General features: G+C 36.8%; 1 protein-coding gene across 8 annotated transcripts in view; it reads left to right on the top strand.

Moving 5' to 3' along the window:
- The window catches only part of mon2 (MON2 homolog, regulator of endosome-to-Golgi trafficking), a 55,468-nt gene that overhangs the window by 32,961 nt on the left and 4,536 nt on the right, over positions 1-17,971 (top strand). For 3 of the 8 annotated variants that reach the window (XM_042335119.1, XM_042335113.1, XM_042335112.1), the window contains 13 exons: positions 2,583-2,693; positions 4,332-4,507; positions 5,281-5,443; positions 6,045-6,338; positions 7,472-7,670; positions 7,791-8,413; positions 8,959-9,054; positions 11,261-11,404; positions 12,055-12,072; positions 13,529-13,657; positions 14,396-14,586; positions 15,305-15,365; positions 16,354-16,477. In XM_042335119.1, coding sequence (XP_042191053.1) covers positions 2,583-2,693; positions 4,332-4,507; positions 5,281-5,443; positions 6,045-6,338; positions 7,472-7,670; positions 7,791-8,413; positions 8,959-9,054; positions 11,261-11,404; positions 12,055-12,072; positions 13,529-13,657; positions 14,396-14,586; positions 15,305-15,365; positions 16,354-16,477 — 2,329 coding nt within the window. The remainder of the gene's footprint in view (positions 1-2,582; positions 2,694-4,331; positions 4,508-5,280; positions 5,444-6,044; positions 6,339-7,471; positions 7,671-7,790; positions 8,414-8,958; positions 9,055-11,260; positions 11,405-12,054; positions 12,073-13,528; positions 13,658-14,395; positions 14,587-15,304; positions 15,366-16,353; positions 16,478-17,971) is intronic. The other 5 variants (XM_042335116.1, XM_042335115.1, XM_042335118.1 and 2 more) reach the window with 3 other exon arrangements.

The raw sequence follows: 17,971 nt of genomic DNA, 5'->3' as shown, positions 1-17,971 counted from the left end.
AAGTGATTCCCCTTTATCACAGTGTCATTATACATGTAATCATTGGTAAACAATTCGCTTAAACTTAGATTTCAGTTATCACTCGGGCATACATCTTCTGCTCTCTTTTGGTCCACCAACAAGTTTATGCAAGTCAGTTTTGTTAACGGGCATCACACTCATAGTACAACAGCCCAGTATATTTTATGAGAATTATGTATTAACAGATATTTAATTTTGTAAGTTAAAGGAGGTATTTCCCATTCCAGTGACATCTGGTACTGTTATTGTAATTTGGCAGATTACTAAACAATGCTTCAAACTTGTCATCTTTGAAGAATTGTTTTGTCTGTTTGTTGAATATATGATCTTGTGTAGAATTTATGTACAAAATATATTTGATAAATATTCTGTCGCACAATGTAAACACCACTGATGTACTTCAAATCGGTGTGCTAAGTTTGAAATGAAGTATAATTGGGAATGTTTATTTTCACTTTAAGGCTGTGGGTTTCTGCCCCAGTTTGCAGAATGTTACTTCCTAGAGCCATGTCGATGGATGTCTATATGGTCCTAGAGCATTTGGGAATATTGACTTATTTCTGAAACTTAAAACTGTTCCATACTGTACAATTCTTTGGTTCTCTTCATATGAAGCCTTGAAATTCTGTTGCATTTTAGTTATTTCATAAAGTATGAATTATTTTATGTTCCAGTTTTTAAATATTAACACTGTGGCATTAAAATTGTCAACTTTGTGTTGCATGCGTCATAGACATGAGTAAATGAAAGGGTTAAAAATGCAATATTCTATTGTTTTGCATATATTGTGTATAAATGTAAGGCATGATTTTGAATATTCCTTTGTTTTCCCCTTTCCTGTAAAGACATTAGCTCATGTTGGGGTATGGGTTCCTGGGACCCTAGTCTGCTGGTATCTTACCCAACTCTTCAGATTCACTCTTTGAACTGTGATTTTACAGCTTAGCTCACTGTAGCAGGGCACAACAACAACAAATTACATTTGTATAGCGCCTTTCAAGTCAGGAGAATGTCCCAATAGTAATAGGCAACAACAACAATAAAGTTACATTTATAGAGCGCTTTTCACGTCAGGAGGACATTCCAAGACACCATAGTAGCGGCTGACCTTTCCTCATCTAACACTCACCTGCGCTTGCTGAAAGGTCACAGGATGTTGATCACCAGGTGACTGATTTACCATGTACACCATTCCCTAGTTCAAGGGAACTAAGGTGACATTTTCCGTCATTATTGCTTTTGGTTATATTTTTACATCTTAAAATTTCAATACAAGATTTGTCATTTTTTGATCATTCTGTTTTGAAATTGTTTTTTTTGATTGTTTTGGGGTCATCATGTGAAGGAATATGTTCATAATCTTGCATTTCACGTTAAGAGGATGTCTCAAAAGCACTTCAGGATTTATTGAAAAGTGTAGTGTCTGTGTTTTGTAGGGAAATGTGATAACCAGTTTGTGCACAGCCATACCCTACAGTATGGTAATTCACCTATATAGTGAATTACCATATTTATCGGGGTTGGGGGGGCGGGGGGGGTGTTGTCGGCCAGGACACAGGAAAAAAAAATCCCTTCTCCTTTCAAATAGTGGCATGGGATCTTTAACTTAATGGGGTCCATCTGAAATAAGCAGGCGGGACCTTGGCTTAATGGCACACCCAAAGAATAAACTGTGTTCAGAGTCCCAATGTGGGGCTTGAATACAGTCTCCTGACTCCAAAGGTGAGAATGCTGCCAACTGAGTCAGTCTGATGCCTAATTCTTGAGTCATGTGGAGGGATAATGTCCCAGTAGGAAGTGATTCTTGGTCATTATGTGGAGGGGTGCCATGGGTAAAAAGGGGTAAATTGGCTACAGTTTATATCTGTAATGGAACATGGAAGAAATAGTTGTTGCAAGTGAAGTAAAATAAAAGATTTATTTTAATCTTCCCCAAATCTGGTCAAGTAAGCTAATGCAGTTTTCAAAGCACTCGGAGACGCATGAAGGGGCACTATGTGAATGCAAGTTGTTGTTGTTAATATCAATTTAAATTTATCAGTGAATTTAAGTAATAAAGTAGGATCTTTTCAGGTTAGAGAAACATGAGAGGATTTAGACCATGCTGGTAATATCCCAAAGAATTCAATGATTGCACTGGGATGTATAGGGATGACTGCGTGATAATTTGTTATGAAATATTGCTCGTAGGAACTGTGAAAATAACAGTAACGGACAATTAGCACAACTACTATTTGGGTGCTGTACAAGTCTTCTTGCTGAGTGGTGTGGCAGAATAAAGTAGATTTTGTTTTATTTTCAATTTAATTAGGCAGTAAAATGTGGGAATTTCAACTTGAATTCATTCACTAGCCACAGAGCTTCACAGATACTCATCCTCCCGACCTTCCGCATGCGTTCAAGATTTTTAAGATTTTGAAGTCTTGAGACCCTGAATTTTATTAAGGGCTCCATTCGCTGGTATCAGTCATGTTGTATTATATATTCATGTTTATGCATGTTTGACTTCTTGAAAGGGTTTGCCTTTGCCTCACAGTTTCCTATCTGTATTTGGCTTCTAGGTATGCCAGCATCCAAATGCCAGGATGAGGGAATGGGGAGCAGAAGCTGTAACTGCTCTGATAAAAGCTGGATTATCTTTTAAACATGATCCACCACTTTCCCAAAATCAGGTTAGTTCAACTCAAGAAAGAAGGGTAATAATAGTTTTTGTCGCCCATTTACTCAATAGCAATTGACTAACAAGAAGACAGAAAGTTACACCTTGCTCCAGGATAACAGTCTAATACTACCAATTGTTAGTAATGGAAGGATGCAGTTCTGTACCATTATATCCTTCTACTTGTTGAAGTCTTCAACAGGTCATTGCTCATTGAAACTAAAATACGGTGAACTTGCACAAAATGTAAAAGCATCACTGACTGCTATGGAGTTTTAGGACCTGCGGTAGATTACAAAACTACCTCCCTGTGCCTCAGTTCTTATAATTGCAGTCAGACACTCAGTTACTTTAATCTTTCACAGGTGTATGGTAATCATTTGACTTGTTTTGTCTAAATGAATAATTTCTGCACAAGAACTTTGGGTAATAGCAAAGCTATCCTTTGATATGTTCTGCAGAATCCAAGAAGGTTCTGTGATTCATAATATTTACACCAGAATGTTTTGAATATTGATATACAACCAACTTGAAAGTAGTATAGGGAGAACAGTGTTTATTCCAAGCTGAGAGTCGAGTAAATTAATGCCCTGTTTAAGCCTCCAACCTGTAGTAAATCAGCTAGAAATTTGAAACAAGGACCCATTGCACAGAAGTTCTGTGTAAACAGCGTTTTATGTGAGATTTCAAGAATATCTTCCATTGAAAATAGATCACAAGTATTGTGAAAACTGTACCTTGTGACCTTTTTTCTTGAGGTTTTGTGTTTCGTTTCACTTTTTTTCTATTTCTTGTAATTGTTTCATCAAAGATGTACAGCACATTCTGCCTTTGTGTCTGCTGGTGCTAGTTCTTAAATTGGAGCCTTCAGCTCCCCTCTCGACTCTCTTCCCCCTCCTCGCTCCCTCCCTTCCTTCCCCTCACCATTTCCCCCCTCCTCGCTCCCTCCCTTCCCTCACCCTGACCATTTCCCCCCTGCTCGGGTCATGACCCAACTGTGCAGCGCCTTGGGACGTCCTCCTGACGTGAAAGGCGCTTTATAAATGGAATCTTGTTGTTGTTGTTGGAGCTGACCACACTCATACTTCTGCTCTTTCACTATTGTCTTTAATATTATTTTTCCTAGTTAAAAAAGATTGAGCACTTTGACAAGTTTTGATGTCATGAATAGGTGCTATATCAAATACTAATAATAATACTTGCGCCTGATATAATGCTTTTCACATCAGGAAAGCATCTCAAAAATACTTCACAGGATATATAGTAAAGTGTAGTGACTGTATTTTGTGGGTGAACCACAGCAGCCAATTTGCACACAGCATGTTCCACAAACAGAGCTGAGTGATCAGTTTTATTTGGAGAAATGTTGGCCAAGATACCGAGAAAAATTCCCTTCTCTTTTCGAATAATGCCATGGAATCTTTAAGAGACAGGCTTAATGTCTCATCTGAAGGACATCTTCTTCAATGATGCAGCAAAACCAGTCACACAATCAAACATGCCTGTCAGTCGTGCTCAAGGTTTAAAATAAACTGGTCAACTTTTTTATTGATTGTAAAAACCTTCATCCAATCTAAGTGGCTTAATTTCTTGAAAATACTTCAGTTTTGTGTACTCTGAATTTGGTTTTATACTTTTATTTTCCACACAGAGACTGCAATTGCTGCTGTTGAATCCACTGAAGGAGCTGTCCAACATTGTACACGCTGATATCCGACAGAAACAACTGGAGTGTGTGCTCCAGATCCTACAGAATGAAGGAGACAGCCTAGGACCCGGGTGGCCATTGGTTCTGGGAGTAATCGGTGCAATCCGGAATGATCAAGGGTCAGTATAGTACTTTGCTGTTCGTCTCCTCCATTTTCCAGTCCTTTTGACACATAACAAATTATAGCCCAAAGCAGATTCCCAAATAGATATTTTATGGTGTAGTTACAAATTGTAGCTCAATGTCCCTAGTTTTAACTTGTGAATTATGTGATTGCATAGTGTGGCAGGCACAAACCTTACTCAGTAACACACATACTCAGTCTTTTGGTTTGCTATGCCTGAAATTCATCTAGTTTGATATGCCTGAAGTCTAAGCATAATCTGTTTTCAATTATTCTTATAATAGTGGATATCTGATAACTCATTGTTTTTCAAATTTAACCAAATTTGTTACCAGATTAGCATGATAAACTTTTAACCTTATGAATATCCAGAGCATAAGTATGATAAACCAAAATAAATAGATGTAGATCTACTGATTTAGTAAATTAGAAACATTGCTTTAAGCAGAAAATAAACAGTGCAATCATAACAAATCTTTTAGAATAAAGGTTGGACATAATAATTAAATTGTAGTTTAGTGACAAATGTTGCTGCTTCTAATTACTCCTAATATAAAATAACATTTTAATAACAAATCACATTTTGGTTATGTAAAGCATAGAATTTTCTATTTGGCAGAGCAAACACTCCCACTAGGTAGTACATGTTCTAATAAAATAGATAAAAATATAATGAATACAAAATGTTCTTTCTTGTTTTGTTCTCCTCTGTGGCTACATGATAGTTTTGTTGTGCAGTGATGGATGTTGTCCTCTCCCTTTTTGCAGAGAATCATTGATTCGCACAGCATTTCAGTGCCTACAGTTAGTTGTGACTGATTTTCTTCCCACCATGCCAAGTACCTGCCTTCAAATTGTTGTGGATGTAGCAGGCAGCTTTGGACTTCAGAATCAAGAGTTGAATATCAGTTTAACATCAATAGGGCTGTTGGTAAGTCTTTTTCATACTAAACAAGCATCTTTGAACTTCTTTAAGCGCTCTGGGATGTTTCCCTGTGTGATCGGTGCTATATAAATACAAGTTATTGTTGTTATCTTCTTCTATCTGGCTTCAAATGATACATTAGAAGGGGCCAATGAATAGAAATATTTTAAGTAAGACTTAAAAGCAGGAAGAACACTGTTTTCACCTTTATAACCTGTGTTTGAATCCAGCCCAACCCATGGGAAGAAAGTATTCTCTCCCTCTAACTGCTAAGGAAGGGTCTATGTGAAATTGATTTGGGTGGTTTCTAGTAGGTGATTGACCACGGAACAAAATTGCATATACAGAAAAACTTGTTAGAGCGCAGTCAACTGGGTAAGTGTGTCAGCAATTGTAATAAAGTGAGGTGTGAAAAGAAGCCCCAGATAGCACTTTCCTTTGCAAATTGACAGCAACACTGTTTTCTGCACATAGCATGCAGGCGCAGTGAGTAGAAAGGGATATTGGCAGTTCCACCAATAGCCAGTTTTAAGTGTATAGAATTGGTACATTTTTTATAAGGGACTAATTCTGTCTCCTTATGTCATGCTTTGTGTGTTATTTTCAGTGGAATATATCAGACTATTTCTTCCAAAGAGGTGAGACAATTGAGAAGGAACTCAATAAAGAAGAAGCCTTGCTGCAGAAACAGGCGGAAGAGAAGGGAGTGCCTCTTAATCGGCCGTTTCACCCTTCTCCACCATTCGACTGCCTCTGGCTGTGCCTTTACTCAAAGCTCGGAGAGTTGTGTGTGGATACAAGGCCAGCGGTTCGCAAAAGTGCAGGGCAGACATTATTTTCTACAGTGGGCGCTCATGGAACCTTGCTACACCATGCTACCTGGCACACAGTCTTGTGGAAGGTACCAGAAAAACTAGCTTTGAAAAACTTAATTGTAATGTCTATTTTAACTCAATCAAACGGCCTTTCCATTATGAATTCCGCAGTGCCTACAACTGTCCTACAATTCTATCCTAATTTTTAAACTGTTAATAAATTATAGTAAACTTAATTCATTTTAAATTCTGGGGAACTAAGATTGAGAAATGAAAGGGAACAGCTCGTTAGGTCTAATGGTCTATTCCTATCCCTAAAAAAAACTTCTTATTGTGCAGGTGAAGTGGATATTTTTTAAAAAAAATAATCTGTCTAATAAAACTTTAGTGTTTTCCATATTTGGCTAAAAACAAATTTACCTCAAAGCTAGAATAATAATAATAACAAATCTTCAATGTTAACATTTTTTGTGTGTGTGTTTAGAAAGAATGCTCTCAAATTGTAACTGTCTTAACTGTATGTTTACTTCACTCTGGTAATACTGGTATCAGATTAAATCTAGCTCTTCGATTTTATGCCCCTTATGATTTCAGACAGATTAAAATATTTTTAATAACTTATTTTTCAGTTTAAAATAACTTGATTTCATATTTCAATCATATTAACTAACACTGGAGATACTTACTCAGAACTTGTCCCACCCAGGGGCAAAATTCCTATTTACTAAACCTCATTTACTCTGTGATGACATTGAGAAAGCAATATTATGCGACAACTTAGGTATATGTAAACTGGCAGTAGATTTATTTTCTGAAGGGGAGACATTATCCGGGTCTTTAAAATGCCCGAGAGCCCTAAATAATGTCAATGTAAATGGGTTACTTGACAGATTATGAGTATAGTGCTAAATGACACTGATTTAAAAATAAAAATCTCAATTAAGACTAGGGATTAGATTTTTATTTGCCTCTTCGGGGACTGGACAAGAGAAGAAAGGATCAAATCTATTTAACTAATTCAAAAAAAAATTAATAACAAAACTGAATAAGTATCCTGGATTAGTGCTAAAATGGCAGTGTAAATGGGGCACAATATGAATAAGCAACCCTTTTTCTCAGTTTCTAAGCACTTATTTCACAAAGTTTTGATGTATTTTTTTCTCATATTTATGCCCACTATGCTTACTAAATGCTGTTTGTTCTTGAATCAAAATATTAGGTTTTGTTTCCCCTGTTGGATTGTGTTAGAGAATCGTCCAGTACAGCAGACAAAGAGAAGATCGAGTCTGGTGGAGGAAATATTCTTATTCATCATTCAAGAGACACTGCTGAGAAACAGTGGGCAGAGACATGGGTTTTGACATTGGCCGGAGTGGCTAGAATCTTCAATACCAGAAGATATTTGCTGCAATCATTAGGTAGGTTAGGTTAAGTTCTGTAATTACTTACTTTAAAATGTGCCATTTTTAATATGTTAATAATGTATACAAAACCTGAAATCCCTAACACAAGCCCTATCTTCTTTCATTTCACTGCAGGAGACTTCTCCAAAGCTTGGGATGTATTATTGGATCATATCCAGTCAGCTGCACTCAGCAAGAACAGTGAGGTTTCACTGGCAGCTTTAAAGAGTTGCCAGGAAATTTTGCAGATTGTGACTCCTGTAAAAGAATTTGACAAGCCAGAAGGGCTTTCTGGAGTTAACATGCCTGTTTTTGTAGGGGCATTAGTTCCTCCAGGGCCAGCTAGGGTCTTGCCTAGGACAGACTCAGTGGGAGAAAGGCTAGGAAGATACAGTGGAACTGAACTGAATCCAGCAGTAGATGAGATCGAGGATTCTGCCCTGTGGTGGGCTGCGTGGAACACATGGTACAAGATAGGCTCAGAGAGCACAAAGCCACCTGCCTCCTGTGACAAGCTCTTCTTTATTCCTAGTCAACCATTTCTCACAGCCCTTGTCCAGATCTTTCCAGCTCTATACCAGCACATCAAGTCCGGCTTCAGTATGGAGGATCTGAAGAAGTTGGGTGTGATACTGCACGGTGCTGTGTCAGTCCCAATCAGTTCTGATGCCTCTCCGTTTATTCTTCCATCCTACACCGAAGCAGTACTAACTAGCCTACAAGAAGCAGTGCTGATTGCTTTAGATGTCCTACAGAAGGTACTAAGATTATTTCAATACTGATATCACCACACCAATAGGTGGTAAATATACGTACTGCAGACTGGTCAAACAAAAACAGTAAAAGGAAAACTCACACAAAATATTACAAACACATGCGAGTTAATGGGATTTGAGCATGTTTGTGTGATGTGATGTGTTGACATTTATTCACTTCCCTACACGTGCTGATGGAAAAAAGCTGTTGATCTTCAGGAACAGTTTAGCCTGGAATTGCATTTGATCCATTATTGGATTAACAGATGTGAATATTTCAAACAAAAATCAAAGCTTTCCCAGAGGTAGTTAACCAAGCTCTTAGACCCTTTCTGATAACTGCTGATGAAATAATAACCAATATGATTAAGAGGCTTTTATATGTTACGATCTGCTAGGATCCAGCCCTAACAAGCTTTGTACCCTTTTATTGCCTAATGCAAATTTGCTGATAGATGGGTTTTAGTGACGTTAGTTTTGGCCATTTAGAGGGCATGGTACTGCTCATTTGTATCATTACATATATTTTAATGGTGTTTGCTTAATAGGAACGAGCGGATACAGAAAACGTTTTTCCCCCTGTGGGGTTGGTCCCATTAAGAGGCTTCTACTGTACAAGGAGGGGAATGAGCGATGGAGCAACAGTCAGTATATTAAAATACAAGAGTACCTTCCTTATTACATGTAATGTGCAAATTCTCCATTTTAAATGCAAAATCCATTCTATTGAATGAACGAATGTAGCTCATGGATGGTAGGTTACTATAATGTTAGGGACAGTGAGCCATTTTCTTGCTTGTAAAAATCAAATGTTTATTTTTTCTGTTTGGTTAATTGCAAAGTTGTATGCTTGTGTTTGTCCCTTCAGCAATTCATTATAAAGATAGTTCACAAATGTTCCCTGCTAGGCATTGAATTTACTTAATCCCAACGTCCCTTTAATTCCGATGAAATAAATCTGAAACTCATAGTTTTATTGTAGAAAAATGTTGTTGCTGTTTTAGGTTTCAGTTAAAGTGATCAGAATTTATTTTTCTGTATTACATTTGTGTATTAATCTGGGACTCCTTCCCTAAACCCAGATATAGAACCCGTCTTGTGGGCCTTTCACTTCTTAATATATTTATGTGCAGTACAGAGGTTGCCAGTGTAAATTGCATACTGCATTGTGGGCGCATATTTGGTAAATGGGCCCCAGACATAAACTCTATGTGAAGTAATGTTATGTCTGTATTTTCATATGGACAGTGACATTAGTTATGCAGATAGATTTGGCAAATGTTCGTATTTTTGAAACAGTAGAATTTTAAGCAGTTATATACTTGGAAGAAAATTAAGCAAAGGGAATGTTAGTTTACCAGTCCACAGGATTATTCATTGTTCATTTTAAAAAAGATGATCCAACGAGAAATGTTGAAATGCTGGTATAAGTAGTATGGTATAATATTAGAAAATATTTAACTACCTTTTATGACGTTACAAATGCCTGTTCTGAAATGGTGTATCTTAATTGGAAAAGAATTATCTTTCTTTGATTTCCAAATTTTGTAGCTCAAAAGCAATCTTGAAACTAAAAAAGGAGACCATGCTTCACAAAACCAACAGCAGAAAGAAGCGTGCATTCTTTCTGGTGCAATTGTATCTTCATATTAATTGAGAAGTCTGAGTTCCCAATATTGGCCAAATGTTATTTTTAATTACAAAACACAAATTGCAGAGTAATATGTGTGGGTATGTTGACCCAGTGGGCGGTATTAGCAGTTAGTGTAGATAGTATGAATGCTTTAAAAGAAAAGGTAAGTACTGTATGTGCAAAGCGTAATTTCAGTTTGTTTCCTGTCCATCCCAATTGCAATCTGCTGTGCATTTGTTCCTGAAAAAATTCAGTTCAGCAATCTGCTGACAGAATTCAGAACTAGCATGGATATTGATTTGCTTGGTTTCCTGTGGTACTCTGCGTATACTCACATACACATAGATATGTTACTGATGTGAGATTTACTTTGAGACTTTAAATGGTAGAAATTACAGAAGAAATTACATTAAATTTGAATTATCTCCTACAGGATTGGTGTTTTTACATATTTGTTACCTAATATTTTGGAAGTATGGAAGACTTTTAGTTACTACACTTTGTGTAGTACTTTAAGACATTTTGACGTTCTATCAGGATGAAGGGTTAATATATGTTCTCATTTTTACATTTTATGTATTGTGAAGCCTCAAAGATCAAATGTCAACGTTTTTAGTTTTCCTGGTAAAATATTTTCTTTACAAAATGTACTCATTGAACATTTTCACAGATTATACAATAACTGAATGCTATTCATTGTATGGGTCCAAATGATCAATTAATGGTTCGAACAAAGTGTGATTTTGTCCAGATAAAAGTAATGTGAGAGTAAATGGACCACTACCTATTCAAAAAAGCGATAATTTAAGATAATGTAATACAAAGATTAATTAACTTGTGCTTCCATTACTGAGGAGCAATTGATCGTTTATGATCAGAAATGAACATTCGTTGATCATTTTTTTAGTTCAGGTCATTCTCCTTTTGATCTGCCTATTAACATAATCAAATGCTGCAGGTGGCATACTAGAGACCAACAGTCACTGAACAAAGTAAATTGATGTATTGACTGCAATATATTTTCCATCAAGATTGAAACATTTTCCTTATTAATTTAAAATAAGTTAATGTTCTGTAACTGGACACCATTTACCTTTATTAAGGCAGTCTGTAGTTTTTCTACTCTGCAGTTATGTACACTTGGGGAAGATACAAGTAAATGAAACCATTTTTATTAACTTCCCATCAACATATTTTATATTTCTTTCCCCATTTAGGCAATTTGTGTGGGACCTGAGGACATGCAGACCATGTACCCGGCAATCTTTGACCAGTTACTCTCCTTTGTTGAATTCTCTTGCAAGGCACCCACATATGGCAAATTAGAAACAAAAAATATAGCAAATGCAAAGTTCAATCAGGTAATTGGGCAAATATTTTTTTTCTTCAATATTTATTGTGTAATCCGTAGTTATTGTGTAATCCTTAGTTAAAAAAACATGAAGATTAAATGTGAGTAGATGATACACACACACACATGTATGTCATCACAATTGAAACAATAGTTCTCTCTTAAGATTTATTCTTACTTATGCAATCCTCAGCACAGCTTACAAGATTTTTGCCAGTGTCTTTCTGCATCAAAACATTATTTAGAGTGCCTTTGAATCATTTGCCCTTGTGCCTCTCAGCTCTGAAAAGCTGAGGGGTGAGGAGCCAGTTAAGCCAAGAAAGGATAGAGGTGATCGGCTCACAAAGCTTAGTACAGGACAGGACAAAAACAAGTGGATGGAGATTTTGATGTTCAAGTGCCATGGACTCAAATTATGGTCAATCGTTTTAATCTTCAGCAAGGCATGAGCTCATCCAAGCTTATTTTAAGTGAATTCCTGATTTAAAATTGTGGCATCAAAATCTTTTATTAAAATTAAATTAAAAACTGTACCTTGAAAATATTTCTCAGCAAATGCACAAGAATTTTTTTTTTTCCATGTTCTAAGTAGTCTGATAGTGATTATAATCTTCTTTTGTTCTATTTATGCTACTTCTGTACGTGATGGCTATGTAATAGATTCAACTATTTGCACCGGTAAGTTTTAAACCTCCATGGGTTATTTTAAATTGACCAATTCCTACTGATATTAGGATACACTGAACTGCATGGCCTCTCATATGTCAGTAACCTATGTTGTCCTAGCGATTAATAATTTGCTTGAGACTGGAAGAAAAACTGAAAATTGCTGGAAATCTGAAATAAAAACAGTAATGGTGGAAATGTCTAGCATCTGAAAGCAAAGTTAACATTTTGGTTGAAACTGTTTTTATTTCTAAAACAAATGTGACCAGTTTTTCTGAATTTAAAGCTGCAGTATCCTGTTTCCAATTATTGTATCCTGTTTCCAACTGAAGACCTTCCTTTTCGACCGTGCCATCAGTCACCTTCCCCCTCCCCCTGGCTCAGCTTTGGGCTTCTGCCACGCCATGAAGGCCGCTATATAAATGCAAGTTGTTGTTATCTCTTGAGTCTGTTTTCTTCAAAATGGAAATGAACCCAGTAATAACCTTTGTGCACTCTTGAAAGAAAATCTATTAGAAAATAAAATATTGATTTGTTTAGCGAGTTGTTCGAATCTGGAACGCATTGCCTGAAAGGGTGGTCGAGGCCGATTCGATAACTACTTTTAAAAACGCAGTGGACGGGTATTTGAGGAGGACGGGTCTGCAGGGTTATGGGGAAAGGGCTGGGGAGTGGGATGACATTACATTGCTCTTTTCAAAGAACTGGCACAGACTCAATGGGCCGAATGGCTTCTTTTTGTGCTGTACGATTCTATCATTCTATGATTTGTGCATGATGTTAACTATTCTGATCTTTTTTCTCATTTCAACAACAACAACAACTTGTATTTATATACATTTCAACCACTCTGATGGCGTCCGTAACATGGGGAAACCTCACACATCCCTGGCAGGTCCTCTTATCTCATTGGGGATGCTTGCATCAGCCGGTATGAGAACTGATGTCAGTTGTCCAAACTCACAAATATACAGTACCCATGAATACTGAAAATACCTAAGCTACTGCGTTTTTGCTGTGTTAATGGTTATTTTTGCATTAGTTGACAGAAGCTGTAAGAACTATGCTTATCCACCAGGAGGCATATGTAATATAATTATGCAATGATATAGCATTGTGTCAGCATATTTTTAGTATTTTGTTTTGGCTGAAGAAAATAAGCTGTGTATTTTTAGAAACATTGGCAATCAGAGAATCAATCAGAAATGTAACAAAATCCTCCTTACTAATTTGAGAAGTATGAAATGCTCAAATAGAGATACTGCAACTTTAAAGTATCAAAGTTCTGTCTGCTTGGTTGTTCATCCGTCATTATTACTTACCATCTTTACCCTGATTGATGCATGTGAACCAGGAAATTTAAACTGATAATTTCCTTTCACAACACACCCGATACACTCTGATATTAAAATTTTCACTTTTACATTGTTTCAAAGCTTAAATATCTTCAAACTGTGTTTCCTTACAGGCGGAGTGGGTAGCATTGAATTATGTACCATTTGCTGAGAAATCGTTGGAAGTTGTTGTTGATTTGTACCAAAAGACCGCATGCCACAAAGCAGTGGTAAATGAAAAAGTTCTTCAAAAAATCATTAAGGTAATTTGCAATTGAAGTACAGTGAAGTAGTCTTTAATAATAGCTTTGTGGGCTGATATCAGAGCACTGAAATTCTGGTCACAGTTAAGTATAGCAACTTTGCTGATAAAGTGGATAAATTCCTTTTTCCATTTGACGATGTCAATGCAACTTTGCATAATATTAACTAGAATTTCAGCCCACTGCTCAGCTGTTAATACACGTTCACATCTGAATTGTCTATTTATTTTAAAATTCACTCCTGTTGGACATGGGTGGCAAAGGTGGAAATGAATGCAAAAAGTTTGCATTCAAAATGAAAGTGTCAGTTTACGGTTAATTATTCTGCAAAATGTGAAAAGTTCCATTTTGCTTTCTGGTCTTGTTGCATTTTGCAACTTTCAGAAATTGCAATCAGCTACTTTACAAATATCACAAATTAAACGGGATGCAAAGGACTATGTGCGGCTTCCATTTAAGGCATTTTGGCACTTAATATCTGATATTGAAAAACAGCTAAATGGGATTTCCAAATTCCAGCAAGGTGCAAAAAAAAATCAAATAGGGACTCTCTTGCCTTTTATGGGACTATAGCATTTTTTGGACTTCTGTGACTATCACAAATTGGACAATATTAATGCTTCCTTTTGTGAGTGTCACAAAACCCCAAACTCCTGTGTCCTTATGTTACCAATGTTACATTTTTGCAAAAATTTTAAATGCGTTGGTTAGGATGGACAAATCTTTCTTTCTCATCAGACGTTGCGGATACCACTGAGCCTGAAGTATGCCTGTCCCTCTGAGACAACGTGGAAAATGGCTGTTTCCTCGCTTCTTAAAGTACTTTCTATAGGACTTCCAGTTGCCAGGCAGCATGCTTCCTCCGGAAAATTTGATACCATGTGGCCAGAACTAGCCAACTCGTTTGAAGACTTCTTGTTTACAAAAAGGTACAGAATAAAACACTTAATTTATCTGCTTAATGTGTCTACTGCATCCTAGGCCAAGCATAAAAAAAATTTAATTCCACTTATTTTACCTTGCTGAAGGCACAAACAATTTTGCAACATGTTAAAAAAAATATTTTGCGAGTCCTTAAGACAATATTAAATGCACCAGTCTGTTTTGTGGTGCAACCAGAGTCATTCAACTCTGCTTGCAAATATTTTTACTTGGGTCTGCAATTTTTTTCTCTATCTTGTGATATCTGAGCAATTAAAAATAATCTAGTTCTTGGGTTTTTCACTACTATCGATACAAATGCAAAATCTCCTAACATAATGGAGAATTGGACAATGTTTGAAATTGACTTCAGTCCCAATGAGGATATAACAGACATATTCAAAGAATCTTCTACGTCTCTGCTTCATGGAGTCGGGGGCCTGAGTTGAGTCCAGCTCCTGATTGCTATCCAGTAACACTTGCTTCAGAATGGTTGTCAGCTGACAGTGGAATTGGGGTTGACTGGTGCGATTGTCTTCCCATGGTAGAAGCAAGTTACTGTTCTCTGTCTGAACTCACATATGAAGAATAACTATTGGCCAAGGTACCAGAGGATAAGTTAGAGCATTCAGGAGAGGAAGGGAGAAAAAAAAATAACGCCTTGATTTTTACTGAACAAAATTTAACAAGCTGCTTATTAGTCAAACTAATAATTTGTCTTTACAGCACACCACCAGATAATCTGTCCATTCAAGAATTTGAGAAAAATGAGAATATTGATGTCGAGGTAAGTTAAATTACGCATTATAGTAATAATAATAATCCTTGCATTTGATATAGCGCTTTTCACGTCGGGAGGACGTCCCAAAGCGCTTCACAGAATAGACTGTAAAGTGAATTGACTGTATATTTGTGGGCGAACGCGGCAGCCAATTGCGCACAGCAATGTCCCACAAACAGTCATGGATTGAAAATGACCAATTTATTATTGTTTTGTTTTGGAGGGATTATTATTAGGCGTGTGGAGTAAGGAAACTTGCCCAAGGTTTCGCCCTGCCTGGAATTGAACTCAGGTCTCTCGCTTGCAAGGCGAGTGCTCTAACCACTGAGCTACAGGACTCCATGTTATCCACATTATTCAAAAACAGAAGGGACTTTACTGGGGGTCAGAAAGTTATGGTTCAAATCCCATATCAGAACATGATCTCACATAGTTCACTCCAGTGCAGCGCTGGGGCTGTGCTACATTGTTGGAGATGCCGTCCTTTGGATGAGATGTTAAACCGATGCCCCATCTGCCTGTTCGGGTGGACGTTAAAGATCCCATAGCACTATTTGAAAAGAGAAGGGAAGCCAACAATTCCCAAATCAAATTGGCCTTTTTGTGCTCTGCGCATTTGTGCTGCCGCGTTTGCCTACAAATATAGTCATTCCATTTCACAGTAGTCCCTGTGAAGTGCTTTGAGACATCCTATAGATTGTATTATTTAGCTGTAATCAAATTTTTAATGTTTTAAAAGTTGACCCATCTCTTTTGGCCATTGTCCTCCCAGCTCGGGTTTACACTTCTTCTTTGAAACCGTATGAGATGTTCTCCCCATTTGAAAGACTGTATATCAATTCAAATCTTGTTAACCTTTGTGAATTCTAATGAATGCAGTGCTTCTAACACAGGCAGTGCAAAGGTATATGTGTGAAAAGTTATCTTCCTGTTTTATCGCTGCTGTTTGTTAAGCAGTAAGAATATTTTACAGAATTGTATTTTAATCTTCTAGGTGGTGCAACTTATTAGTACAGATATATTGCCATATGCAAATTTTATTCCAAAAGACTTTGTTGGGCAAATAATGACCATGCTAAACAAGGGTTCGATCCATTCTCAGTCAACATCGTTTACAGGTGAGTCCCATTGTTTAAATCCTCATGATTTCATGGAATCATAGAAATTGACAGCACAGGAGGCCATTTGGCTTATTGAGTTATTGAGCCTGCACTGGCTCTCAAGAGCAAGCATTTTGTTCAATCCCATTGTGCCACCTTATCTGTATACCCCTTTAAGCCTTTGTAATAATAATAATCTTTCAAATTTATCTTTATCTTTGGATAATTTATCTTTCAAATCTTGCCTTTTGAAACTCACAATGGACTCTGCCTCTGCACCTTACTTGGCAGGGCATTCCACACCCCAACAACTCTGATTTGAACATAAACAAATTAAAGAAAAGTGTTGAGCAAACATGAGACTTCATTCAGTTATGAAAAGGTTATGAAAACTAGACACCTAGAATTTTGGTTAAATAAGATGCCCCTGTGTTTAAACAAAAACGGAGAAAAGTGATTATTTAGAATTGACATCTTCCTTTCAGAATCAAACATTCGTACAATAGTAATGGTTGGATTATGGTATAATCTAACTCATTGGAAGAACAGTTAAGTAATAAGGATCTTTTTAAATGGAGCAGTTTTAAATCATTGACCCCATTAAAACTGCTTCTCGGGTCACAACACTCACTTCCTCCCAGGTAGCAGTGTCAAGAACACAAGAGGTCAAATGATTTCCTGTCCTGAAAATGTCTGTTTCGTAAGAGTGCACTTGAAGAATTTGGGTATATCAAGACAGTAACTCGGCTGAGCTTGTAGAATGAATGTTTGACGCTGTGTATTTTATCTAACAAGTCACTTTAATAAAGGGGCTCTTGCTGTTGACATACAAATTTCACTTAAGGTTTTCCAGAGAGAAGACGTGGCTGTTAGTTTACGTGTGGGTGCAGGTTGTAATATGAAGACATAGCCAGGTGATATTTAGAATAGTTACATAAGCACAGCAGCTGGTTTTTACAAGTTTCTCAATTTCAACACAAGAATTAAACGAATAAAATTTGTTCAGTATTTCCTTCTCCATTTTCTCCCAACCCCACTCGCAACACACACAAATCTGCCAAATATTTCAGAGCTACACATCAGCCTGTGTACTTAACAAACAAGTAGGGTTTGTATAATCACTAGAAAAAAGCAATAGAAACAGAAATTGAAGATAGAAAGAATAAACTGCAAACCACAACAGATACATACTTTAAATTATTCCACTCACTGTGCAACAGGACTACAGAAGATTAGGTTAAACCCACAACCACAGATAGAAACTGGAACGAATGACAATAAGATAACATCAAAAGAAAAAAAGTACTTCAGACAAAGCAAGAACAAAGTGAATGGATCAGATACCACATCATGACAAAAAAAACTCAGCGTGATTAACACCTCAATTTGTTAATAGCAAGATTATCTTGGTTCCCAGCAATAAATGACCCTCATATATTGCAATGACCAAAACTGTACATATTTCCCCACGTATGAGTGAGAATCTGAGAGTTAGAAGAAATATCTTCACAA

This window comes from Callorhinchus milii, unplaced genomic scaffold (assembly GCF_018977255.1).
Source record: "Callorhinchus milii isolate IMCB2004 unplaced genomic scaffold, IMCB_Cmil_1.0 Scaffold5, whole genome shotgun sequence".
NCBI lineage: Eukaryota > Metazoa > Chordata > Chondrichthyes > Chimaeriformes > Callorhinchidae > Callorhinchus > Callorhinchus milii.
The sequence above is the reverse complement of the archived record's forward strand: the minus strand, read 5'-3'. Positions and strand labels throughout refer to the sequence as shown.